The sequence below is a fragment of the Musa acuminata genome, chromosome BXJ3-5, assembly GCF_036884655.1.
Source record: "Musa acuminata AAA Group cultivar baxijiao chromosome BXJ3-5, Cavendish_Baxijiao_AAA, whole genome shotgun sequence".
Lineage (NCBI taxonomy): Eukaryota > Viridiplantae > Streptophyta > Magnoliopsida > Zingiberales > Musaceae > Musa > Musa acuminata.
In genome coordinates, this window is record NC_088353.1 from 1965180 (window position 1) to 1993066 (window position 27887).

Below are 27887 nucleotides of genomic sequence, written 5' to 3' on the forward strand. Positions count from 1 at the left end.
CTACAAGAAGTATCATTCGATCACACAATTATATTCATAAAAATAGCAATTAAACCACAAATGTGATGGAAGAAATTCCCTAGTTCATGTTTTTCCGGCATGATTCAAAAAATAAGTTTAATGGCATAAAATATAGTTCATTTATCTTAGACTTAGAAGGACAACAAGATTTAGATAGTGAACCTATAGTTTTTTATTTTATGTAAATTTTGAGATCTATAGATTAAAAGTTACCATATTTTTGACATTATTCTAAAGAGGAGTATAATGATATAAAATTTATCTCGCATGTTCAACATAGCATGATAATGCCATCCATATAATGAAACAATAATTATTTTATATTTTATGTGAATTTTAGAACATTCAAATTCTAATTTGCATATTTTCAATATGTTTCTAAAACAAGTGTAACTATTTTAATTATTTTTACTCATGATATAAATAATGTCTATTTCACTATGGCAATAACATAGAGATAATGAATCTATAGTTTTTCTTATTTTTCTATAAGACTAGGAGATTTATGTTCAAATTTGTCACATTTAAATGTAAGTATTATGACATTGATTTATCAATATAACATCAACGTATATGGATGAACGCGAACGATAGTCACGATTTAAAATTACAAATTGAAGAACTCGTATACTAGGGACATCTCATGTGGTTTATCCAAAAATATCAAGAACCCTCACCTCGACTTTGGAAATTGATGTCATTATTGGTGGACTCAAGAGAGATAACACATTGAGTCATAAAACTTATGTCCGAGTTATCATTGAAAAGTACACGAGGACGGAGGGCGATCTAAAGATAACATATAAGGAGGAAAATACATAGTATCTTAACTCGAACCATGATGATGCCTTGGGTAGTTTCAATAAGGATGATCAATGTTCGGGTGAAGAGGGTTATGATTGACACAAGTAGCTTTATCGATATCAACTACTTTTACGCTTTTCAAAAATTTAGACTCTCAACTAACGACCTTATCCCTATAAGTTCTTCACTAATGATATTCACTAGCAACTTTATTTTGTCTCTCGGGACCATAATCCTACAGGTCATATTCGAATGTAAATGTTGCTTCAAAACGATACTAGCTAAATTCATAATGATGGATATTCCCTCAACATACAATGTAATCATAAGTCAATGCACACTGAATAGACTAAGGTAGTTGTGTCGACCTACCATATGATAATAAATTCATGACAAGAATCGATACTGGAAAGCTAAGAAACGACCTAAGTGAGTCGCACCAGTACTTATACGAGGGTGATATTCTTATTGAATAATGCTCGACCCGAGGTGTCACTTATGAGACCCTCAATATTTCGTAAAGTTTCTCACATCCTGAGTTAGTAAAGTTGCTAATTGAAGCACCCAGAGACAAATGCTTGACCCGATTGAGTTATTAAGGTCGAGCACTTCTCAAAGAGACGTGTACAATTCTTCGAGAGAATATTAAGGTATTTTATATGGTGGTCGAGAGACATACTGAGAATTAACCTTAACATAGCTCAATATTACTTAAACATTTTTCTTGAGGCATGACTAGCGAAGCAAAGGCTTCGCAAGTTTGCTCTTCATTATTAACATGAGGTAGACAAATTGATACGAGCAAAGTTTATTATCGAGATGTAGTCAAATATTATACTCATTAAAAAATTTAATAAAAATTAAAATATATATGTTTGACTATAACGATCTTAACAAAATATGCTCGAATGATAGTTATCTCTTTCCTTAGATTAATCAGTTGATCGATATTATCTCCGATCATAAGCTCATCATGTTTATGAATGTATTCTCATAGTATAATTAAACTAGAATAGTATCGAAGAATAAAAAATGCACTTACTTTATCTATTACCATTTACAAAATTTTATTCATCGGCATCAACTCTTACGTTACATCAAATGTAAGCCTAGGTTTTATTCCATTTTTTTAACTTTAACGAAAAAAAAATCTAGCTCGTGGTTTTTTATTTTTTTTATATATATACAAAACGGTTCATCTCTTAATTTCTTAATCCTAAATCATTTTGGATCCATTATCTTTATCGGATTCAGTATGAGCCAAAGTTCTACACATAATTTGTTCGGGTCAAATACTCGATAATATCCGATCACGGTATAAATTCTAATGTTTGCATATATAGGTTTATCGGATAACGGTATTCGACCTATTCGGATCCGACCCGATAATGTTTGGGTTTTGAAGTAGCCGCGACACTTTAAACCCGAAGTATCTCAAATCACTCCGCTCGGCGTCCTTAAATGGGCGAGAGAGGCGATTCCAATAGAACTCTATTAGGGTTTTGGCAGGCCTCCTGCTCCGCCGTCGGCCTCTCGCCACCCTTTCTCTCCATTAGGTCTGCGTTCTTCTTCGTGGAGCCGATTTCTAATGCGTCGGATTTTGATTCGGCAATTCGTGATCTCTTATTTGCCGATGTTTGTGGGGTTTTTTAATCGATTCATGGGTTTCTTGAGTCGGCTTTCGAGGCCTAATATTGCAATTGCTTGCTGTTTGTATTTTGGTGCGGCAAGGAATCTATCGTTAGGCCAGATTCACTTCTTCCTTTAGCTCCGACGATCCTTTTTCCCTTTACATGGTCTCTCTGTAGGATCTTTTGGTGACAAGGTTGATACATCTTTCTCCTCTCCAATCGATTCTATGTTGCTTCATGCCTCTGGAAGCAATGTATTCGACAGATCTTCCTTGAAGATCCAATTTTTATGATCTGTTCTAACCGTGATGTTGGATGATGAAAGAAACAGACGGATTCCCGATGATGTCCAAAAATGATATTAGTAACCAGCTACTTCTGACACATCACGCCGTTTCCAATCTCTTACTACCAGATCAGAAGCTCCAAATATACTGTTCTTTCTGTGGATTTTTGTTTTCTTTTAAGTTTTCTTTTGTTAGACACCGTCCGATGTGTTCTAGTGCATTTATGGGTTTGTATCTTCGGATCTATGTTGTTTCAAATATCTGTTTTCTGTAACAATTTTGATTTGTGTTTCCTTCTATGTTTTCTGTAATGGCGTTTTAGTTTATGTGTGTGACCCTGCTTTAACATTGTTCTTTAACATGGAAATTTTTTGTTTCCATCTCTAAGTGCCTGTGATGTGAGATGATATTTGCTACTCTTGATGGTGATAACCATCTGATGATCTTTATCCACCAAGATCTCTGAGGCTCTTATAAGAACTTTGACCCTTTCTTCTCTTTGGTTCTGCAGTTGTGTTTTTTTGTCAATTGAGAATGCTTTGATACTAAGTTATCATTGGACTTCGACAATCTGAAATCATTCAATTAAAAGGATTATTTTTAAGTTGTGTAGGGTTTATTACATTTCCATGTTTGTAATTTTTATTTTCAGGACCCTAAAATTAGATCCCTTGATTAGTTTGTAACATTCAGACTTGTTATCTCCCTCACTGATGACTCCTAGATTCTCTCTAATGACAAGTTTTGTTATTGTTTTGGTTACTTAACTTTTAACAGGTATAACAAGATATCAATATGAAACAAATAAGCTTGTTAGCATGTGATACATTTACAAAAAAAAGGAAAAGATGATACGAGCTACTTGCATGGCTAGTTGCCTCATGAATGCTGGCATTTTAGTATAGTAAATTAGCTTTTTTAACTTTTCTTTATTGTATGCAGATGTTCTTGTTTGTTGTCTTGTCAATTGTGATGTAACTATTTTTGTTGATTTTTATGGCTATAAGTTTGCTTTATTATGGTATATTGTTTTGTCTAATTGTATATTAACATTAAACTAAAATTTTCATATATGTTCGGGCTAATTATAGGTTTTACGCTATAGTTAGACCTTCTTAACATCTTGTTCCTTAGATTTAAAAAAATTATATTAAAATTTTTATATTTATGAAAGTGAAATATATAGTTTCATTTATCTTAATGTTGTTGATTTAATCGATAAAAATATTAAAATAAAAGATAAAAAGTTAATTTTAATATTTTAGTTGGTAGTGGTGGACAACATCGTTGGTGGTGGATGGTGGTGTTGTTAGTGTTATAAGTGATTGTTGTAGATGAGGAGAATGACGATGAGAGGTGATAGTCGTTTTGCATCTTCGTTGATGTCGACGTAGTTGTTGAGTGGCTCTTTCATCGTTTCGTGTCAACATCAATGTAGTTGTCGAGCAGTGAAAGGGTTGCCATCTATACGGTGGCTCTTTCGTCGCTTGACAATTGTGTCAATGTTGAAGAAGATGTAGAGCGACGAAGGGATCGCTCGAGTGGTTGTGGATGAGGAGAGCAACGACAAGAGGTGTGGGTCGCTCTACATATGCGTCAATGTCGATGTAGATGCATATTAGTGAAAATGTCGCTAAGCAATTGCGTTGGTGTTAACATAGATGCAGAGCGGTTCTCTATCTCTTGTCGTAGTTATCTATAATTGACACTCGAGTGGCCTTTTTATTGTTTTGCATTTTTGTCAACATTAATGTAGTTGTCGAGTGGTGAAAGGACTGTTGATGCAGATGCAGAGCGACGAAAGGGCTATCGATGCAGATGCAGAGCGATGTTGCTCTACATCTGTGTTTGCGTTGACTTAGATGTTGAGCAGTTCTTTTGTCGCTCGGCAATCATGTCAACTTCGACGTGGATGTAGAGCGACGAAAGGGTCGCTCGATAATTGCATTGATGTTAATGCAGATGCAAAGCGGTCCTCACCTCTCATTGTCGTTTTTCTCATCCATAACAGTCACCATCGGCTTTTAGTGGTGTTGTTGTTTGCTACCATTGACGTTGTACCATCAATTAGAATATTAAAATTATTTTTATCATCTTTTGTTTTTGTGTTTTCATCAGTAAAATCGACGATGATAGGATAAATGAAGATAGATATTTTATTTTCATAATTATAAAAAATTTAATATAAGATTTAAGCCTAGGGATCGAGTTGCAAAGGAGGTCTGAGGATGATTTGTGATTAGGTTTACATGTTCCACCAGTTATGTGATATTATCAATTCAATTTATTGGTTATCTTTGTTTTGTGTTTAAGTTAAGATTTTCATTCAAGATGCACTTTTTATTCTCTCTGTAATGATAGCAAATACATTATGGTGAAATAAAATTCTTGCTCGGGCATTGTTTTTTTTACCGTACTCTGGATAATTTTCAGAGATTCGACTGGCGATTGAACAGCTCCTTGTGAAGTTTTCTTCTTATTCCCAAGTGTAATTTTTATGCAGATGATATCCAGAGATTACAAGTGGAGATGGAGCTACATAATTGAATAATTCCTCATCAACTTTAAACCAGCCAACTGTGGGCACTCTTGGAAACTACCAAGAGACTGTTTAAGCAATGGGCTTGAGCCTGGTATGCCTGAGGGATTGCTTTGCAGTTGTTCACCCAAATCTCTATTCATTTTATCGGATATGTTGTTCAAAATAATTATGCTAATTTGCTTTTTCAAAGATTTATCGATGCTGTTTGTATCAGTTCCTCGTGACTGTAAATTTATGGAGTTGAATCAGTATCTGAACATATTTTTGGTTGCGGCTATCTTAGTTTGTGATGTTTCATATATTTTATATGTTGATAAATTAGCTTAAGAACCGCAGCACGAATCCCAATAATGAACTTTTTTTAATTACTTTTTTTAGTTTTTTTATTACATTACTATCTTATTACAGTTCATCGTTTATATTCAAGTCCGAATTCCAAACATGCTTTAAGACTCTTTCAGATATGTGTTTTAATTTTTATATAATTACAATATCATTGACATGTATGAAACACAAATTTATGTAAAATCGTAATATTTTTCTTCTCTATGATGCTGATTTAAAATCTCATTGTCGAGACATCTGATTCGATTGATGTTTTTGAATCCATTTGCAAGCATAATATCATTTAAATGTAATCGTAATATTATTTATTGTGATATATATATATATATATTTTAATAAGTAGATTAATGACAAAGAAACAAGATCCCAAGCCACAAATAACCTTAGAGATTTTTGCAATAGAAAAGAAAAGGCATCAAAATACAGTATAAACCAAGAGCCCAATCACCAACCGGGAAACCCTAAATAAAATCAATGTTGAACTGGATTTTGGGAAGACTACAAGAAGCATACATGTCAAGACGCCTGAAAGCAGCAACTCATGTGCAGGCATCCAATAGCTGCAGCTGCTTGTGGTTGGGTGGAAAAACCTAGCAACTGTTGACAACACCATTAGCCGCGAGCTGCTTCTCTGTGGCTGGTTTGACATCCTTGGGTGCAACACCAGCTGCTGCCGCTACGCCATTTTTTTCTGATAGCACATGTTCCACAGGTGGAAGCCCACCCTGGCCAGATTCCTTCTTCAAAATTGTAACCACTTCCGAGGGCTTCTGAAGCCCTGCGTTCCTATATGCTTCCTCATCATCTTTCTCCTCAAAATCCACTGGTTTTCCATCCATGACCTGAGATTAAAATGATGTATGAGAACAGGAAAATTGTAACTTAATCACACAACAGAACATAGAATTTTCAAGCTGTTTAGGAGAGGAAGTTCGTGTATATAAACTGCGGCCAGAAAATCAGGCATAGATGATTACAACAGTTGACCCTTGGGTTGCTGCATTATTATAAGTTGAAATCAACAAATAAGGTCCCAGCATATGATAGGCTCAAAGATATAGAATCTGGTCATGCCTGTTTTTTGAGCTGCGGATGCTTCGTTCTCTTTTCTTGCATCATCTTCTGGCGGGTTTCATAGAAATTGAAATCGTCCAGAATGGATGTCTTGCTCACAAGCTCCTTGAAAAGCTTAAGTAATTGAAGACCTTGGTCGAGCTTCACCTGAAGTGTATGCGGGCAGAAATAATCAAAATTACGATTCCAGATGGTCAACAGGAAAAAAGAAAGAAAGAAAAGGCTTCCTCACCTCCTGAGTGTCTCTACTGTTTGTGACTGGTTTATTGTCATTGTTCTCCAATGTGATATGCTTCAGAACGCTATTTGGTACATCCTTTACAATGTGCCACTTCACAGGAAAACAACCAACCCACTTGTCCTGCTGCCAGTAATCCAATGTTTTGTTGAAATTGACCGGACCTACCATCTCCGCAACACCAACAAACTGTCCACTTGTGTTGACCTATAAATCAATAGCAAAAGAATCAGCATCCCATGAAAGAACATAAAAGTATGAGAGAATTTTAACATTCAAAACTAATGCTTACAGAGAAAAACAAGAAGACAGGGCATCCACTTGTCTTCTGCTTAGATTCCTGATAAGCAGCATCAAGCTTCTTGTTCCCATGGGGTGTGCTAGCCCAGATACTGTACTTAATGCTCTTGTGGATATCATCATCACTGTATGACTTAATGATGAAAAATTTGGCATCTGAATATGTTTCAGGGAAGTCTGCCTTGTTGTATTGATCTTTTTCGGGAACTCCGTCAGTATCATGAGAGTTTACATTTGCAGGAAGGCTCTGCCCCCTAATTGCAAGAGTAATTGTAGGTCCAAGCCCCTTCTGCTCTCTGAAATGACCAGACCTTGGTCCTTTATTGAGCTCATTCATCCCATCCAAGTTCTCATTACCATAACCATAGAAGTTACTGCTCCGGCCCCTCGGCTTATACTTGCTATCCATGGACATCCCCCATCTTCCATTCATTCTGGAGTCATGCATACCTGAACGAAAATCCTGACCACTTCTGTATCCATTAGCATGATGATCATATATTCGGTGGTTAGGATGCATCTTGTTCACCATTCCAGGAGTTGCTGGTCTTGAACCATGTATTCCCTGCCAGAAAAATTAGAACGCCTTAGTGAAAGACTAAAGCAATGTCCTACATGAAAGCAAACGAAATAATTGGTCTGCCTCTAATAATTTTTCCAAGCGCATATACACGAAGCATGTGAAGGTTAAGAAGTAACTTTTGGCTTGCAGCAAGCAAGTCTTTAGTTTCAATGTTTTGGCACTTACTGAAGGCACAAACTATATTGGTTAGCATAACTCCTCACAGATATGGTTACGCTTCAGCAAAATGTAGATATATTCTATTAACAGACAAGATAGCATTAAACCTTACATACCATGAGATGAGGAAGAGGACGGAGGTTCTGGTTTATAGTAGATGTAGTGCTGCCAGTATGTGAAATCGTAGGAGAGGCAGTACTTAGAGGTGGTCTCTTTTGCCCATCCGGAAATATTGAACCATCAGAGAATGGAACAGGTGACCACATACCATCAACGCCAAACCTTGGATCCTGGAAGCCTGCAGGAGGATGCCCACCAGGCAAAGCACCTTTATCAAATGAACAACATGGACTAAATGGCTTTGTTTTTGCTGATCCATTGTTGCTATTCGAGCTTGCTTTAGTTGTTCCATCTGAAATAGCTTTTGCTGTATCAGCTGGACTAGGAGGGATGTCAGCCGCAGCAGATGTGGAAACCTCCCCAATGGAACCAGAAGTTTGGGCTGTCGTGTATGGTGCACTGGTGGGTGTTGGAGGCTGGTAGTATGTAGCTGGAAAATGGTAGTTTTGGGATCCATATAACTGACCATTTTGCCCCAAAGTCGGAATTGGGGAACCAGGAGAAGGATATGGACCATATGAAGCATAACCATACCCATGATGGTACACGTCCCCATAAACTCCCTTGAAATAATCAGGAAATACTATCAGAAACTTGCTCTTAAGAACATATAGATAACAGAACAGAATGATGATGAGACATGCAAAATAACCTACCGAGCCTGAAAATTAACAATACAATTCACAACTGACACTTGAAAATAGAAAGTTCAAGACAACTTACAGGTGGAGGCACCTCTGCTCCATCAGGGTTAGCATATCTAGGATAATCCTCCCACTCTGTCATCAATCCATTATAACCTGAAGTAAGATATACCTAGGTGATTCCTCTACCCAGAAGCATAAGAAGCATCAAGAGTCATGAAGAAACATATTTTTCACCAATCATATATGTTAACGGAACATTAATTGCGATCAACAAAGCTTTTAACCAAAAAGATAATATAGAATCTGATACATCTGAAGGGTTATTAAGATCACACAAATTCATGGGGTTGAAACCAATTTAACCTCCATAGTAGAAAGATGAAGTGTATCCATTAGGTAAGTAGCACATGCTTGCATCCATATGCTCCTGAAGTAGAGGAGTCAGAGATCTCTCATAGGTTGGGATCGGTGTAATTGGTACTTCCCCACCATTGGCTGAACCATACTGAACTCCAGAAGGCTGGTACATGCATCCAAAAGTGTATTAATACTAACCCTGCTCCAATTCAGAGCTGACATATTTTGTGCCATAAAAGCACAACCATGATCTGCAACGACTAGTTGGCAAATTTGCTAAAGTTACCTTCTTTGCAACATTCGAAGCATCGTTACCCTCGTTCTTGGGGTCTAATGATAGCTTCTGCATCAGATCCGTGGTTTCTGTGACAGATTGGTTAAGGAATATGTGAACATATTCACTGTAAACCTTCACAATGCACTGATACTTAACACTAGACAAAAGCAGAAGACCAGCAAAAACGTCGGAAACCATATAATAAGTCTTCAAATCGTGAATGAAATATATGGTTCAAGACCAAAGAAAAATTAGGAATCGATTGCTCAAGCTCATCGCTTCATGAGCTTCAGCTAATAAAATCCAAGCACAAAATCTCTCGAGAAGGAGAAGTCCACAGTGTTAAACAACTAATAAACATATCAAGAACGGTAAAATCCTGTCGCCAAGCATCAATATGAAAGTTCAAAATCTCGTTTTGACGACCTTAAACCCTCTATTCGAAGTAAAGACCGACAGAACGAGCGTTCGTCACGCTTGAGGCGTCCGACATAAGCAAAAAACCCGACCGAACCGCCTAAAAATCAAAATCAGCGGAGCAAAATCCAGTCTTTATACGGCTAAACGAAACGGAGATACGGAAAGCATCAGAAACGGCTGAAGTCGAAGCGGAAACATATTGAGGAACTACGAGTCGTTTCGCGAGGCGAGGGAAGGATACGGTCAGCAGGAGGAGCGGGGGATACGGCCGCCATGGTCGGAACTGGAGGTGGCGAAGGGGCGCGAGCAGCACGCGATTCCGCGAGGATCTGATCGCCCAAACCCTAGAGGGAGAACGGGAGTCGAGAGGAGAAACCCTACGAGAGAGAGAGAAGAGGCGCTACCGAAGAGAGAGAGACCGAGAGAGAGAGAGGGTTTTGGTCTCGATGAGAAGCTGATAAAGAAGCACGGCAAGCGCCCGCGACGCTCCGCTCGAGCCTCACTCTAACTCCAAGACTTACTCCATTTGTTACCCGTTCATTTTCCTGACTAGTTATTGTGTAGAAGAAGGGACCCACGAGAATATCCTTCTCGAGTCCAATAATGAGACAGGTAGGACTTCGGTGTTATTAACAAATGTAAATGTACCTTTCTTTTTTTTCCTATGAGAAGTTCCATGCCTTCAAAAATAGAGATTCAACTTTATTAAGAAAAATAATTGGTTTAGTAGGAACTTCATAATGCTAAATAAAAAATTCTCTAATTAATTGCTTTGCTTCATTTTATTGGTTCTTGTATTCTGTCAATTATCAAGCACTCACAATTTTGGATTTGGAGATATAATGACATATCATCAACCCACAAGTACTTTTTTTAAGACATAAGTGGTTCTTCTATTTTTCCATCTTATTTTTTTTAGTGATACATTGATGTAAACAATTGACTGTTAAGTGGAAGGTTCTTCTCATTGGTGCATTGATGTATATTTCTTTTTTTTTTCAAAATTATTTCATCATCTTTGATATGAAAATCTTTTTCTTGATGGTGAATGGCCATAATTCTACAAATTTGGATCTCACACTAAGACTTTTTAAACCAAACATGAAAGTTTCTTGTTTACCTAAATAGAACAACACTAATATCAAGTTTGTAACAAATAGTTCTGGGAAGCATGTTTTTTATCCAAAACATAAAATAATCAATAAGTTTTGTTTGTATTTTTTCCAAAAAAAAAGTTTTAGGCTGAATAAGTTAGGCAAAACATAAATACTTATTTTATCAGAGGAGTCGTATTTTTCTAACTTAAATATTTTTTCCTAAGATATTCGGAATCTGCTCAATTTCTCTACTTTTTCTTATAATGATGCTAAGATGTTTTAGGTAGAATAAAAATATCCATATACTTCTTTGACTCAAGTAAACTAAAACTAATCATATTCGGAAGCCATTATCCTGGATTTTCTGGATGAATATTAATGATACTTATATAATGGAGGATCTTATTATATAAAAGGACATATATATTATATTAAAATTTATAATAATAATTATGTTAATTTTCAAACTTTGAAAGAATATATGTGTGGTATCCTTTTCTAAATCAAGTAAGTCATCTATTTTGAGTCAGTACCAAAAGAAAAAAGCAAGCATCTTGGTTTATGTAAAACATGCACAAGGCACTTACTATTTTGGATCAGCATGGAAGGGAAAGGATGAGCATGTAGTTGGTATGCATATCAATGAATTCCTAGAACATGCATTTGCTTTCAGTATATATATAGTTGTTTCTCTACATACTTATATATTTATCAAGAGATTTATTTATTCTTTTGGTTCAACTGCAATAAGAATCCTCTGTGAATATATGGTCACTACTCCAAATTAGTGCCAGGAAACTGGACTTCCTTTAAGCTGTTTTTGTTCTAATCATCTATAAGAAACACTTTTTGGACCTTGTTGATGAGAAACTCTCTCAAACTCCATTGCAACACACATACATCTCCTATTAATATCCATTCAGAGAACTCAAGTTAATTGCTTCCAATCATAGTTACTATAAACTAAATTGAGCTTGAAAAATAAAAAATAATCTTAATATTCTTATTATCATAATAGTCAAATATTGAGTCCTTAAAGAGTATCCATGCCAAATTGACTTTTGAGTATTAGTCAGATGATGATCAACTAATGAGGTTGATCACTTGAATATATATATGCATATGTATATGTATACATATATATACATGAATATTTCAGAGTACAAGCAGATGGAGTATAACTGGAACAAAGAATGCTTTGTTGACATTGTAACTTGTTGGATGTAGCATCCTTGCATAGAAACATCATTGTGAAAGATTACTAAGAACTACTGGTGACAGGCAAATGGTGCAAAAAGACAGTTCATGAACTCCAAAATGCCCTATGCTATTTAGCAAGCCTAAGAATATGTTATAACTGTTGTATATCAATATGCTTTAAGACAATTTTCGGTAACCTTGCTATTTCACAAGTCCCACCCTCAAAAGATGATGCCTAATTATAATAATGGTTTCCGCATGGACTCTTCTCTATATATTCCTTTTTCTTTTTATGTTCGTTTTCTTATATATAATTTTTTTCTTGTTTTTCAATTTTATTTTTTCCTTGTTTGTCTTCTGTTGTTTTATTTCAGTTTCATCTCTCTTGAGATGAGTTTCTCTGGTGAAAGTTTCTTCCTACAGTTTCTTTGTTTTGTTTGAGAATGATTTTAGCCACAGAGGCTGTTAAATAAGTAGTTTGGAATTCATTCAGTCATCCATATTGAAAAATCAGATTGGCTTTTCAGATGTGTTATGTCAGTGCTGCTTTCAGATACATCATGTTCATAAGATATAAAAGCTCATGACCTTTTCTTTCCAAACTTATCAGTCTTCGGCACACCAAGTTCATTTATTTTTTTTTTTCTATCAATTATTCAGTGCATGTTTCAAAGCTATTGCTTCCTGTTATCGGCAAATTTCAGCACTTATTTTTTGTAGCATTGCTTTAAAGGCTTGACTCATGAAGCTCTGAAGAGATAGCAATCTCCAAATTTATAATTTGTATTTGTGATATAGTGAATTCTACTTTGGCATATCCATGGCAACAGCATTTACAAGTCAGCTCTAGTGTTATTTATCATAGCTTACAACACAGCAATCCTCATCTCAATTGCAAATGGTTTTTTGTTTCCGAATGAGTTCTCCCTATACTGAGCTTAACACATTCAAGGGAATTGAATAGAAATCCAAGATGGATTAGAATGAGAAGGTAGCTCAGACCATTCATCCTAGTGAAAAGAATGATAAGAACATTTTTCACATCCAAGTTTCCCGATCAAACAAACTAAGAAAGTTACCATCATATCGTTCTCCAGATGCAGAAGTTGAGAGGAAAGTTTTGCAAGGTTTCTATCCAGTCTATGGAAAAATATAGATCTACATGGTTGCATTGCTACTCATGGCTATGAATTTTCCACTCAAGGATGCCAAGAAATCTAGTACTGCCAGTTGCAGATATAACATATCGATAGGGAGTTGGATTATAAAATCTTGTCAGTTTAACTAAATCCATATTTATGCAAATTCTCAAGAAAAAAATAAAGTCCTGTTGCATGTCAAGCTCACCAGATTATGTATGATGCCTGAAATAAGAGTTGATTCATGAAGTAGAGAAACAGTTGAAGCCAGTAGGAAAAGCTCATATGGAAGTGAGTTATTATATCCTAACAAGCAGATGTAGCATCCTTCATGATCTCCATGCTCTAATTATAGTTTTTGATCAACTAATTGTGCATGAATAATAATGTTGGAGCTTATCAGCAAAGACCTTCATTTTCAAGTCCATGAGAATTGCTTCTGCAAGCACATGTTAGGGAGGCTGCTTAGCATCACCATTGAACCCAACCTCACTTATGAGTGTGAGGTCTTCCAAAGTTTTGACTTGCAGTGAAGACTCATCGCAATTCCAGAGAATCCCTTTGCTGTGCAAGCAGTAACATGTCAAAGAACGATAAATGTGTAGCTGATTCTAAAATGACATGTATGTTGTGTAAGATCAAATGCCTATTCAGTGAACAGTTGACCAAAAACAGAGATGATGAGAATAGGCCATCGTATCAAAGGTGTGTTTGAGACTTCCATCGAATGATCAAAACCATTCTCTGGGAGATGGTTGTGAACCAAATTCTCTGCCAATCTTCTGCCATATCTATGGAAATTTCTTGTATTTCCCTCAAGTCCTTATTCTCACAAACAAGAAGTTGAGTTACAAGAACAGAGTTTAACCATTAATTTAGATTTAAATATTTTAGACGATATGCTTTAGGCTCATCAAATTGATGAATTAATGATCTCGTAAATCCTCGTTATGATTCTTTGAGGAGGAAGAAAAAGAAAAAAAGAGGATATTTATGTCAAATGAATATTCTAGAAATATTAAAATATTAAAATAAAATTATAAATAGTAACAAAAGGATTACAATTAATATTAAATTCTAACACGTGGCTCGTATTTATTCGATGCAGACCTGTCATCGTGAAGTTGATGAATTCCAGATCCGGAACCATTTCCTTGTGCTGACTGTTGCACCGTTGATGGCTTAGATTTAGGATGTTCTCTCACCTCTGTTGGATTGTGTGGCCTCCGTTTATGGTGTGTTCAACTCAACTGCAAACATGAGCCACCAGTGCCACTCCTTTGTGATCTTCCCAATGACTCCTCTCCCCTCTTCTTCCTCCCCTCCACTTGTTCCGGTGCTTCCTCTCCGCTTCGCAAGCACAGGTGAAGAGGTGCACCAGCGAGAGCAGCACAACAAGTCATGTCAATCGCTACTGTCACCAATCCATCTCTCTGTTCATCCCCTTCCCTTTTGAGAGCACAGCCTACCAGGAGAAGTCCACCCTCCTTTCTCCTCCCCCACTTCTCCTGCACCAAATCCTATAAGCATAGAGGCCTTGTTGCTAGAGCGGATTCTTCTTCTTCTTCTTCTGCTTCTTCTTCTTCAGCTATTGAGTCTCAGCCTTCGAAGTCGGACGGTGCGGGGGACGGAGCAGGAGAAGGTGAGGAGTACGAGGTTGAATTGGAGAAGCCATATGGGCTAAAGTTCGTGAAGGGACGTGATGGAGGCACCTACATCGATGCGATAGCACCCGGTAGCGCCGCCGATACGTCGGGGAAGTTCAATGTGGGAGACAGAGTAATTGCCACAAGGTGTTGTTGCCTTTGCTCCGTCTGCCTGTGTTCGTTCTTTCTCTCTTCTTTGTTGGTCAGGCATGTCAGTGATTGGTCCTTTTGGTTTTCATAAACTCTCCTCCCTCTCTAAGATTTGTGTTCAATCTGCGTGCATCTCTGCAATGTTTGCGTCAAGTTCATTGTCAGCAGACACACACATGAGCTAAATGCTTAAATGGCATGCAGTGCTGTGTTTGGCACCGAAATATGGCCGGCTGCTGAGTACGGGAGAACGATGTACACCATCCGGCAGCGAATCGGTCCCTTGCTCATGAAAATGCAGAAGAGAGATGGTGAGTTTCCCCACCTTATCAGCTCTTATGGACCGATGCAAGTATCACCATGCTTTTAACATACAAATCCAACAAATCATATTTCTTCCAATACAATGACAATATCTTAGATTTTGCAATGCCTTTGACATGTTGATAGAACAAATCATGATGCACAGAATAGGCACCAAAAAGGATAATAGGTAAAATCTCAGCTGGATGCCAATTCTTAAAATCAATTCGCCAAGCTTTCAATTGTTCAAAATGGTTTGCACTAATTTGCTAGCAACATCAGCTGAGAATATCTTCCGGTAGTCATTGCATCCTTTATCCATTTTCTGATTCTATCTTATCATGTGAAACAGTTGTAGAATTGTTCTTTCTTTTGTTCAAGCATTTGATTTCTTGTCTGACGAATAGAAAATTGTAAGCACTTGTAATCTAGCACGCAAATCCTGCTATGTTGAAATGCCCCAGGAAAGTTGCCTGATGCTGGTGAACTGACGGAGAAAGAAATTATAAGAGCTGAGAGGAATGCTGGGTTTATTAGCAACAGAGTGAGGCAAATTCAAGTAAGTACCATTTATAAGAATCCCTACAACTTGATAAATATCCTATCACTACCACGTCCTACTTCATCTTCACATCAGCTCATATTTTCGGTCTGCTCATCATATCAGGATTACAACACTTGATTAATGGTCAGTTAGTTCTAAAATGTACTTCTGGAAAAGGAATTGCAGGTTAAGAACCCCACACTGTTTCGAAACTACTACACAGAAGTAGATGAAATGTTATATTGATTTCAAGATGAAGTACAGCTTTTAGATCTCATTCTCAGGCACATTGTAACTCTCAGAGTCTAAGCCACAAACTGCTCAATCTTATGGACTTTCATTTCATATAACAAGTAGCTCTGTGACTTGAGCAACAGAAACAATGCCCAGGATGGCATGAGTCCCTCGTACATCAGAAATACTACATGTTCAAGTGTAAATCTCCTAATTAGTTAAGGATAAATGTATTAATAAAGTATAGTTCTATATATCGGCAGTCCGATTTTGATGCATGCATTATTTTGAAATTTTTGTTTCAGATGCAAAATTACTTGCGGAAGAAGGAACAAAAAGAACGCAGGCAGAATGATCTTCGAGAAGGATTAAAGCTTTACAAGTAAGTTCTGATGATACCTTTCTAATTAATGATTTTGCATAGAAATGCAGGAATGAGAAAAACATATATGAGAAGTCAGAAGCCAAGAAAGATCAAAAACTGAAAAGTCACTATCGTCAAATTGGAAGAATTCACCAAGAATATGGGAATTCAAATTCTATTTTGTTTTTATGTTTTCTGTATCTTCTTGTTACTAGTTAACATGTGTCCTTTTATGGTATCCATATCAATCAAACAATGAAGAAAGATACTGTTAACTGGCTATATGTTCTTAATCTTATTCACAAAGACATTAGTAAGCATGCCTAGTTCCCGACAATACTCAGCTCAGCTGATCAGTAATCCCATCTTCATATTAGTAAAATTTTCCACAATATGCTATTTCATCGGTGATACATTTGTTCTTAATATGCCTGTAGCTCCTATGTATGATGTGGTTGGTTAAAATCACCAAATAAGATTTAACTGGAAACTAAATCCTCAATTTTTCTTGTTTAAATTGCTAAGTCAATCTTGTCAAATAGAAAGAGTTTTCACTTGATAATGCAAGTAAGAATACTCATGCTAGAGCAGCACAAGCTGACCAACCAATAGTCATCGATGGATCTAATCCGATCCTTTCAGTCTCAATTCATGATATCCTTAAGTGATGTGAGAAGGTTAAAATGACAAGACATGCCTTTGAGGTGAAGCAGGTTCGTCTCAGACGTAGGTTGCTGCTAAGCAGCTCAATGTGTGTTCCTTGTGTAACAAGGATTTCGGCTAATGATCAGGTTCCAGATCTTGGTAGCACAACATTGACATAATTATTTGACAAGGACAATTGAATACAACTAGAACAGTTTTACGAATAATGTTTCAGCTCAACAAGGCATTTACAATCTCCTCATTATTTGAGAATGTTTAATCGTTTAATTACTTGTTAATGGAAATCTGTGCTTGACTAATGAGTTTGACATTTTGCCTCCGACATCTCTGAAGTCTGACTAAGGTACTTCATGTGTACAAGGAATGGGAAGTATGAAGAAGCTTTGGAAAAGTTTGAGTCTGTGCTGGGCTCAAAACCTGAGGCAGATGAATCTTCAATAGCAAGCTACAATGTGGCGTGCTGTTATTCCAAGCTTAATCAGGTAAGTCAAACTCAAATAGTTTAGTCAAATAACTAAAACGGCAGAAAGAGAAGCAGGAGCTGATGACTCTCCTTGCAGATTCAAGCTGGTATTTCGGCACTAGAAGATGCACTGGTAGCAGGATACGATGATTTCAAGGTAATCAGACTCCTAGTTCCAGTGCTTACTCTGTTTACATGGATCTTATGATATAAGCCATCGATTTCATCTTTGTTTTGATACATCTGTTCAAACAATAGTAAAAATATGCATCATCAAAAGTTAAATAAATAAATTAAAAGATAAAGAAAGGCGAAATCTCATCCTTGCATATGAGAATTATCCATTTTCTACCCTTGTATTCAATAAGTATTATCCTTCGTGTGAGTAGAATCATGAATTAACTTATGTAGAACTTTTTCAGAAAATCAAGCAGTAAATCAACACTAATAAAACAGCAAGAAGAAGAGAAGATTTTGAGTATCTAATTATGACTTTGTTTATAGAGCCTAAATGTCAGTTCAAAGAGTGTTTTCGAAGGGTCCGTTCTAATGGAGGAACTCTTTCATCCTTAAACAAGAGTGGTTATACAGCATCTAAAAAATAAAAATTTGGAGTTTGAAGAAACTGGAACAACTTAAGCCAAATTTTATTTTCTTTGTTCTTTTCTTTTGTGGTTTTCACCTTCTTTGATAGTTGGGAAAAACGAAAAGACTGCAACTACTTCATTTGTTGCCAGTGTCGTGTTTAACGGTCATATGCATGTGTTTAATGCTGCAGACTATCCGCAATGATCCTGATCTGGCCAACGTACGTGCTTCCGAGGAATTTGAACCCCTCATGAAGAAGTTTGATGAGTCCTTCATCAATGAGAATGCCATCAATGCTATCAAATCTCTTTTTGGAATATTCAACAAAGACTAAGCATCTTTTGTTCTCCACAAGACCAGCAATTGTGTCACTCAATTCCTGACTATTTGGAGCCTTGAAATGCTCTCAAGATCTTGGGAATTGGATTAACAAATTGCAATACCAGCTGCTTTTTTTCTTCTTTTCCTATGATATATGGAATGATTATTGTATAGCTTACTTGTCCTTCCATTGTAATGTTAATTTTTCAGATGTATGATTGAAATCATCCTTAGTTTTGTTTGGATTAAAAGGAGAACCTTTTTTATCTTCATAATATGTGCAGTCATTGGTGTCCATTATCTTTGGGGAGATTGGAAGATCTCCCCTAATTTTGTCAAGTTTGATGCATCCTTATCTTCCTAATGTGAGATTGTTTAATCTCCCCTAATTTTGTCAAGTTTGATGCATCCTTGTCTTCCCAATGTGAGATTGTTTACAAAGTATCTGAATGACATTTGATGAGATTTTTGGTCACCTCACTGACTTGGGGTGTTAGATCTGACCTGATCCTTCAATATTGTCCTTGGATTTATTTGGATCATAAGAAAGCCACTATGTTGAAGTTGCCCAACCGATTAATCGACTTTAACCTTTTTTTTTTTTTTTTCGTGTATGTGTATCGAGAAATGTGGAAATAGAGACAATTAATCCATTTGCTATGCAACTGCTTAGATCATGAGATGCCGAGTTTTTTCTTCTCAATATATATGTAGGGTTGTATGAGTGCCTTTGGAAATATATTTGAAATGAGCATTGAAAATCAAAAACATGTTTTAAATATGAATTAATGCTTGATAAATTATTTATAAATCACATCTAATTTGGATCTAATGCTGATGTACACCAACATAACATTAGTATTTCAGCATTTGTTAAGATGTTAATATATTTTTTAAAATTTAAAAATATCCTATGACTTTTTATCTAAAATTATAAGATTGTTAAAATAATTTAAAGAGAAATTAATATGATTTCTATTTTCTACAAAATAAAATTTTATTTATAAAAATTATTTTATATTAATTTATACGAATATATCTTTTATTTATTTACTTATTAATTTATATAAAAATATATATTTATCTTTAAATAAAAATCAAAATTTTGGAAGGATAAATTTGTAACAAAGTATTGAATGAGCTTTTGAAATACAATTTTTTTTACCAAACAATACTTAATATTTAACATATAAATTTTATTTGTTATTTACCACATTTAAAACCTCGAAGACAACAAACACTAATTCATTGGGTGATACATAAACCAATAAAAATCATGAATCCAACCACATTGAAAGAATTCCATAGTGTATATTATTGTTCAACAATCAGTAGCGACAAAATCTAGCAAAATGAATTTTCACCTTGCAACAGACTAAAATGAGGATTCAACACATGAATAAACTGCTAGCTCATATTTGGACCATGAATGATCAATCAATTTGTTTAGCCCAATACACGAAGCTGGAAACTCAAATCAGTTCTTTCAAGCAAGTATACAAGTTATTAATATTAGGGTTCAATGCACTCAGGCAACAAGGTCAGCTTCCAAAGATACATTAGAAGTGTGATAATTGAATGATGCAGAGATAATTCCTGCATCGTTCCCCTTCTGGGCAACTCAATTCATATAAGGAAATTATTTCTCACTGTTAACAGCCATGAAAACAACCTTTGGAAGAGTTTCTTTTTCTGAATGAATTATTCATACAATTAGTGATCAGGCAAGAGATGAACTTATTTTGAGCAGTCAACTTCTCTCAAGATCTTCGCTGCATCCTCTGGGAAAACAGGATTGATGAAGCATCCACTCCCGATCTCGAAACCCCCTATAACACTCAAGTGAGGAAGAATCTGCAAAAACCAGTGTGTGTAAGGTGCACAGGAGGTTGACAAGTCAAATGGTGCTGTCTGAATCATCAAGTTGTATGGTGGATCATTGAGCTGCTTGGACAACTTCTGGAGTATAAGTTTCAGCAGGCCACCGAGGTCCACAGCCTGTCCACAACAGCAAAAAGTCACCATAGTGTAACAGAATACCAGGTTATGGCATTTGATTTCAAATATTTGTTTACTGCTTTTAGAGCCAAGCCTCTGACCACAGATTCATAATGGCAAGTAAGATTACATGTCCAGTCATTAAGGCCCATCTATTGCAACAACATTGGGAAAAAGATGAACCTCCAGTGAACATTAATGTGCGTCTGAATCAGGGTTATTCCTCACGGACACGAGGTCTTTCCTGATGGGCTAGGTCCCAAGAAATAGGATTCTTCAATATGTATGATGCATATGAATAGTATAATTAACCTATGTGGAATTTCACTTCATTTTACCACTGCCAAAAATAACATATAACAATAATCGGATGCAGAGTCTCAGCGTCTTCCTTCCACCAGCATATTTATGGTGTTATCCTATGCTGTACTTAAAAGACAGTCACAATGGATTAGAGGTAGGGACAAACTATTCATTTATTTGACAATTTTGTTTCATCCTCTGTCCTCATGCTTTTATCAGTTTGGACTTCTTTTTCCAACTTTAAGACCAGATTGAGGAGTAAATAGTTGTTTGTGCATTGAAATAAATTTCATTTTAATTGTAACCAGCAGAAACATTGATATATGAATTTAGAGGCTCGGTAGACTTCATGTCATCATAAGCAATAAACTTTTAAAACTAGAGCATATCCAAGGAAAACCAAAAGGCAACAACACTCGTAAGAGATGGAGAAAAATCCAACTCTCCTGAGGAACAACACTACCTATCTTTGTCTAAAGTCCATGTCTTTGTAAACAACCATGCATCATCCACCAGATTTTGTAGATTTTTCAACTTCCTAATCAGGCATGCAAATACATGTAATAGCATGTGGAAACTTAGGTCTACACAACTCATATAAAATCCACTCATTATGGATTGCAGTAAATGTTAATGAACAGGTGAATAAAGCCCACATATCTAGAAAACAAAGGAAGAGTGGGAATATTCAACCATGCTGAAACTTCTTTTGCATAAATTAGAAATATGACAAATATTTGCAAATTTCTAACGGGATTCAGTTCCCTATTGATTACACTTGTATATTTATGTGTTGAAGAAACCATTCACCATAGATTTTACTTAACAAGTTAGTAGGAGACATTAACAAACCCAACATATGCAGAAGGAATAGATCAGGAAAACTTACCTTCTCATGATCTATTTCATGGAAATGTGCAGTGTGATCACGAGGTACAATCCACACCTCGAAGGGATACGAAGCTGCAAAGGGAACAATTGCAAAAAAATGGACCGTGTCACAGACCAAAATATCCTCAGATTGAACCTCGCACAGGCTACACTTTCCTGTCATATCATAGAACTTTTTCATGCTATCAAGACGAGAAGAAACCAATGGAGGAACCAAGGGAAGGCCCATGATCTGACTATGCGAATGAGCCATCGATGCTCCAGCAGATGCACCATAGTTCTTAAATACCTTTTTTTTCCCCACCATTGACAAAAAAAAAATTATCAGTTCAAGAGATTATACGAATAACATAAACATTTGCTTCATAAAACCAACAAACCTGATATAAAGCAAATAAGAAAAAGTTATCGTTTAACAGCCCACTTGCTCAGAAGATGTATCACAAACCAAGGATATTCTTATCACTAGCGAGATGCAAATGACTTCTTGTTTCAAGCGTCAGATTCAAATTTGGTAGCGTCTCAAGTTATACAAATAAAGGGGAACAAAAAGGCCATTTTTCCCGATGATTCAGAAGGATGCCATCTAATTGCACAACAAATGAATCAATTCTGTAAATTTCCAGATTTCAATTATATACCTGCACGTACTTAATCGATCCCAGGCGCGCGAGCTGAAAGATCCGCTGCTTGTACGCGAGGAGCACCTCCCCTACCTCCTCGGGGGAGAGGTCCGGCAGGTGGACGGAGTGGTCCGGGGTCTCGATGACCACGTCGTGGAATCCGAACCCGGTCACGGCGCACCTCCCCGTGCCGGCGGCGGCGAGGCCATCGCTCGGGTCCGGAGGCTCAGCGTCACGGCGGAGCGCGGGGTAGAGATTCTCGATGACCCGGATCTTCCAGTCGGCGGAGGAGGAGGGAGGGACGCGGAAGATCTCCGGCGCGCACTCGCCTTCCCGGCCGGCGCAGAAGGCGCAGGAGGGCTTAGGGTTACGGTTTCCGGAGGCGGAGGAGGAGGCGGGCGAGTGGGACTTGAAGTCGGAAGGGCGGCGAGCGCGTGCGGGGGATATGAGGACCCAACGGTCAAAGATGGCGTCCCGCCGGACCTCGGCGCTTCGATTGGGAAGAGGAGGAGACGGCGACTGCTCCGTCGATGACATCGCCGCCGTTAGAAACGGGACGTCGGGCATGGGTTTTGTTCCAAGTCGTGGGCTTAAAATGGACGCGGTCGGCACGCGGTACGCACGTGAAAATTTTGCGTTGTGTCGGGTGCAGTATCCCTTCCGATGGCTCGCCACGTTCTTGGAGGCTCCATGTGGGTCCCAAACCTCCTTCCGAATCACTAGGCCAGGTGGCAATTTGGCGGAAAAACCTTTAATGCTTGTGCATTTCGCACATATACCCCTCGACGCAACCATATTTGCGTCAAACCCGCTTAGCCGCCGGCGGACGAGATGAAGGAGAGGTGGCGAGAGAGATGGAGGCGCTGTGTGCGAAGCACAGTGGACTGTAACCAAACCTTGCAGTCGACACATAAAGGTCACAGCATCAGATTTCACTGATTAGAAGCCTTTCTAATGTCAAGTTTCTGCAATCAGCTGGAAGTCTCAACAGATTGCATTTAGAGTTCAGAAGGCTCCATAATGAGAGAACAACCAACACAACAACCATGATTTCATGCCCCCCTCCAAAAAAAAGGAAAGAAAAAAGAAAAAAAAATCAGTTCCAATTAAATCCAACATAGGATAACTTCTAATGCATTTGCCATCAAGCTGGATAACCTGGGCACTGATAGATCCTCCTGTTAGCTTTCACATTCACTTCCAACTCAGGGCCACTCTGGAGCTGGATGCATCTCCTTGGCATTTAGCTTCGACTTGTTGATGCGAATGGGAACCGAAAGGAGCAGGATAGCTGGGTGCTTGATGGCTCATGGTCAGTTCTCGATGGTGAGTTTCATGCAGAATCAGATCATCGAGTGGATTTTTGTAGCAGCTGGATGATGTTTACTCAGCTTGGTGTTCTCCATGAAGACTTCAGAGAAGTAAATCGTTTTCATTGAATGACACAAATGCATGCCGTGTCGCCATCAGTGTAATCCTCTGGCTCTTCAGACTCACTATAAGCAAGAAAAGACTGTATTCAGATCACAGAATATAAATTCAGCAGACAATAACTTCAATCAGTCATCGGATCATCATGAAAATTAGTAGTCATATTTATATAGAATGATTAGATGAAGTCTCTGAAGTGTAATTTATGAAGAACCTCATCACAGACAGAATGTTTAATGAAAATGCAGTAGTTTGGTAAGGATAACCGACCAATATTTATAATCACCTCATAAAACAAAAACCAAAGCAGATAACAAGCGCGTAATTCACCATATAAAATCAAATTCTATGGAAAGACGAAAAAAATCACCCACTAACCTTCTGCCTTCTTTCCAGCATAAGGATGTTCCAAATTCAACCAACATCATGTTTCCTGTTTTCTCTATATAAGTAATTTGCAAATTTCTCAACAGAATAAGATTGTAATGGAATCTGAAGCCACTGTTCCTGATAACTGTTGTACCAAGTCAATGGAGCCTTGAAGTAAGATGAACATGATATCAAGTTCACCATGTTTTCCATATTACACAAGGTTAGTCATGAAGGAAGAGTCATTACATGTTCATAATTAGCTGCATAGACCTTGGTCAAAGTTTGTCTGAGTAAATGTGTCTATATAACTCAAATTATATAGAAGTTCTCTATACCATATTAGGTAAATCCAAACAAGTGTCAACATAACTGTGACACAACAGCATGTTAAGGATCTCAATAAGAATGAAGGAAAATGTGTTGCAGAACCAATAAGGGCCACATGATTCCAGCAGTATGCTAGCTGTGAGACTACATCAATCTTGACCTTATTAGGTCAACTCTGTATACTCTCAGAGACAGTATCAGATCTGAACTATTTCCGTATGGTTTGTGATTGCATGTTAACCTCAGTATTATGTTAGTTTAGCAAGTAAATAGCAATGTCATCCAGGTTAACTAACTTTCATTCTTTTTTTGCAATCCTTAAAAGAAGCTCCTCGAAGTTTAGTAACCACCGTAAATGATGGCTGATACAGCAATTTCTAATACTGAAGTATTTAGAGCACAAGGATAAGTTAATTGATATTACATATCCATCTAAACCTGTTCTTATTTCCGCTCAACATGAAAAAAATAGAATCACAATAAACCAATCTTTGTACCTATACTCCATATAACCTCTGCCAAAATAATTCTTGTAATACTCCGATAATAAGACACAATTTTGGCAGAGGCTAAATGTGCAACTAAAATATATGCATTTGCAAACAATCGATAGGCATTCACAAAATATATGCATACAAAAAACATTTGCATTTGCAAAGAATTATCGATATTTCTGACCGAGTCTAAAATGAGGTTAAAACCATTTACAGGCAGGTTCAAGAGAGACCTACAATGCACTAAAACTAGCTAAACCAAAATGCCAAGGGCCAAGCCGAAACCGTAGCAACAAAGTGAAAGTCTTCAACTAGGAAATGTAACCTTGCATTGACGACACTCGAGCGCAGAACAACATCCAAAGTGACATCGAGAAACTTCTGGAACAACTAGCAAGTTGTTAAAAATAGAACATTCATCATAAGTTTACGAAACATGTCAGATAGTCACAAAGCAAAGGCACACAATATGTCTTCGGCCAAGTTTCTTGAAATAACAAACCACTAACACAGAAAACGGCTTCCGAGAATAACACATATGAATAACAAATAAGTCTTTTTTTGGGAGTGTGATTATGACAGTGTTGAAAGCAATATACACAAAGAAACAAAATTACACTTCAATCAATCCTAATGAAGGCATGTTTCTTTAAATATTCAAACCATGTTCATGATGGCAACTTTTCTTGACCATTGAAAGAAATACAATAACTTCAAATTTAGCTAAGAATTAAGGAATGCTAAAATTCAACTAACCAGAAATGTACTTGGAACAATTGAATCCAAAATCTGTCAAACTCATAAAGATTGAAGCAACAAGAACCATTCTATGAGGCATCATACTATAGAATGATAAAAGGAAACTTACTCTGTCTCGAATTCTTTGATCTCAGCAAGTTCCTTCCCCAACAAGTCCATCCATTTGACATTGCCCTTTCGGACCTGTTCTGAATCCATTTCCCTTGGTTTCTTTAGGCTGCTCTTCAGAAAGATCTCAACCTTTCCATCCTCTGAACTATTCTGCTCGATCGCAACCTTGTCATCAGAGTGCTTCTCCTCCAAAGCAATGGGAACTGGAGCTGATCTGGTAGTAACATTTTGGGCATATTCCCACTGTGACTTTGGAAGGCAAGGCGGGTAATAGCAGACCGACGACTTCGAGCACCAGACGAGAGGATAGTGGCAATTGCAGGATGAAACCTTCGTGTCAGATCTCAGCAATTGAAAGCCCATTTCACGATCCAGAAGAGGAAATCTTCGGAAGAAATGCCCTCAAAACCCAAACCTTCAATCAGAAGCGAGTACAAAGACCCATTTCATGACTTGAAGAAGAGAATTCTCGAAAATAAATGCCCTCAAAGATCCATATGTTTAATCAAAGCCAAGACTAATTTTCTTCGACAGAAATCACCCAACAAGACCCAAAACCAGGAAAAAAAGATCGGAGAACCTTGGAACCCAATGCAAGCGCCAAAAAGGAGCAACCTTTCCTCCAGGAAATGAAATCCCGGATTCTTAAAAGCCAAGTTCCGGAATCAAGATTGGATTTTGCTGCAGTTTTCCGATCGCTTTAAGCCGCACAAAGAGGAAAACTCCCAGGAAACGAAGAACAAAGATACATAGGCGGAGCTACAACCAAGAGAAGAGGGAAATAACTGGACCAAGGAGAAGAGATGGTAACTCCTCGAGAAATCAGGAACGTGGGCGAACGTGAATCATAAAACCAGAGTCAAAGCGAGGGCGATAAACCACGCCGGGAAGCTCTTTTAACCACCGCCGGAAGTAACAAAGAGAACACTTACAGGAACCCGACAAAGTCCATTGCCCCCTTTACTTCCCATCGGTGAGTGTCCGATTCGGTAGCCATAACAGTGAAGCCGCTTTCTTTTTCTTCCTCGCAAGCGTGGGTAGCATTCATGTCGGTCGGCTCGGAATCAGGCCATTCATTCTCTTTTTGCTATTATTGCTGCTTGTAACTTCCATTTTACCTGCCAAGAACATGTCCAATCTCCTTAGGAAACTTCATTTGAACTTCTTTTACTCCACGAATCAAAATTTATTCTTCTTGTTAATTATCTGAAGCATGGAGACTAAGAAAAGAGTCCAAAGAGTCCAAAGACTTGGCATCAGGCTAAATGTCATAAATTGCAATCCCCAGATCTTTGAAGTGATCAAGTCACACATCATTGTGTCAAGATAATGACAATATAATTAAAGCATCAGTAACCAAGACAAATCAGAAGCATGCTGTATCATGATCTTATGGGTCGCATTAGAGACAAGATGAGTCAGAACAGGTGAACCAGTGAGAAAACAATGGTAGGTGGAATCCAGTAGTTGGCACATCACCCTCTTCTTAGGTAGAAAATTGGGTGGGTGCCAGCTCCACATGGCTTGGTTTATATTCCTGGTTGTGGTCAGATAGAACAGAATATAATTAATTTGACTCTAATTAATGGTCCATGAGAATATTTATATCAAGACAGAGGAGGGTGAAAGTAGCTGAAAGCAATTTGGCAACAAAAGTCAATTGCAGTACAAGGGAAGAACAGTTCAGACAATGAAAAGTTCCTGCAGGAGATTTCAAGATTTGCATGATCTTGTTAAGTGGTGTCATTGTCAAATCATCTAAAGTAAGATTGTAGATGGATGTAATAATAACTAAAACTGTAGCCACTGCTAATTCATTATGTCATATGTAAGAGTTTTTGGGTGTGAATTAGCAGTGGCAGCTGATCCCAAATGAACCTGTGTGGCTCCTAACAGGGTAGCAAGCAATTAATGAGGATGACAAATAAGAGTTTAACTAAGGAAGCAATAAGGGAAAACATATGCACAATTGTGCATGATCTCTGTAAGTTGTTGACAACTTGAGGAATCTAAAATGCAGGCAACCAAAAACCTTGGAAAATTTATCCCTGATTCTAT

The 27887-nt window shown here is 37.4% G+C and overlaps 4 protein-coding genes, 1 long non-coding RNA gene and 2 other non-coding genes across 8 annotated transcripts; 4 read left to right on the forward strand and 3 right to left on the reverse strand.

The window, feature by feature from the left end:
• Positions 1 to 2261: 2261 nt before the first annotated feature.
• On the forward strand, positions 2262 to 5562 carry LOC108952803 (uncharacterized). The gene is made up of 2 exons (XR_001977951.2): positions 2262 to 2381; positions 5247 to 5562. It is a non-coding gene; the product is annotated as an uncharacterized LOC108952803 (long non-coding RNA).
• On the forward strand, positions 2765 to 2843 carry LOC135639249 (small nucleolar RNA R12). The gene has a single exon (XR_010496876.1). It is a non-coding gene; the product is annotated as a small nucleolar RNA R12 (small nucleolar RNA).
• Positions 3132 to 3213, forward strand: LOC135639244 (small nucleolar RNA SNORD24). The gene has a single exon (XR_010496873.1). It is a non-coding gene; the product is annotated as a small nucleolar RNA SNORD24 (small nucleolar RNA).
• A 437-nt stretch (positions 5563 to 5999) lies between the features above and the next one.
• LOC135580904 (YTH domain-containing protein ECT4-like) lies at positions 6000 to 10240 on the reverse strand. Its single transcript, XM_065152776.1, has 9 exons — positions 10047 to 10240; positions 9395 to 9471; positions 9115 to 9271; positions 8828 to 8904; positions 8101 to 8667; positions 7235 to 7807; positions 6937 to 7149; positions 6705 to 6851; positions 6000 to 6472 (listed from the first exon to the last, which is right to left on the reverse strand). The coding sequence occupies exons 1-9, from the start codon at positions 10078 to 10080 to the stop codon at positions 6221 to 6223; spliced, it is 2097 nt and encodes a 698-aa protein (XP_065008848.1). The 5' UTR covers positions 10081 to 10240; the 3' UTR covers positions 6000 to 6220.
• A 4183-nt stretch (positions 10241 to 14423) lies between these two features.
• Positions 14424 to 18786, forward strand: LOC135639224 (protein MET1, chloroplastic-like). The gene is made up of 7 exons (XM_065153033.1): positions 14424 to 15034; positions 15242 to 15348; positions 15805 to 15899; positions 16424 to 16500; positions 17510 to 17630; positions 17709 to 17768; positions 18390 to 18786. Exons 1-7 carry the CDS (start codon positions 14643 to 14645, stop codon positions 18531 to 18533), a joined length of 996 nt encoding a protein of 331 aa, XP_065009105.1. The 5' UTR covers positions 14424 to 14642; the 3' UTR covers positions 18534 to 18786.
• A 1300-nt stretch (positions 18787 to 20086) lies between these two features.
• On the reverse strand, positions 20087 to 23145 carry LOC135638903 (ADP-glucose phosphorylase-like). Its single transcript, XM_065152463.1, has 3 exons — positions 22354 to 23145; positions 21711 to 22001; positions 20087 to 20518 (listed from the first exon to the last, which is right to left on the reverse strand). Exons 1-3 carry the CDS (start codon positions 23128 to 23130, stop codon positions 20258 to 20260), a joined length of 1329 nt encoding a protein of 442 aa, XP_065008535.1. The 5' UTR covers positions 23131 to 23145; the 3' UTR covers positions 20087 to 20257.
• A 93-nt stretch (positions 23146 to 23238) lies between these two features.
• On the reverse strand, positions 23239 to 27004 carry LOC103983784 (uncharacterized). 2 transcript variants are annotated; one of them, XM_009401061.3, is made up of 3 exons: positions 26762 to 27004; positions 25828 to 26244; positions 23239 to 23831 (listed from the first exon to the last, which is right to left on the reverse strand). In XM_009401061.3, exons 2-3 carry the CDS (start codon positions 26190 to 26192, stop codon positions 23768 to 23770), a joined length of 429 nt encoding a protein of 142 aa, XP_009399336.2. In that variant the 5' UTR covers positions 26193 to 26244; positions 26762 to 27004; the 3' UTR covers positions 23239 to 23767. The 2 variants fall into 2 exon arrangements, with proteins under 2 accessions (XP_009399336.2, XP_065008536.1); XM_065152464.1 differs by lacking the exon at positions 26762 to 27004 and adding an exon at positions 26410 to 26740.
• Between the last annotated feature and the right edge of the window lie 883 nt (positions 27005 to 27887).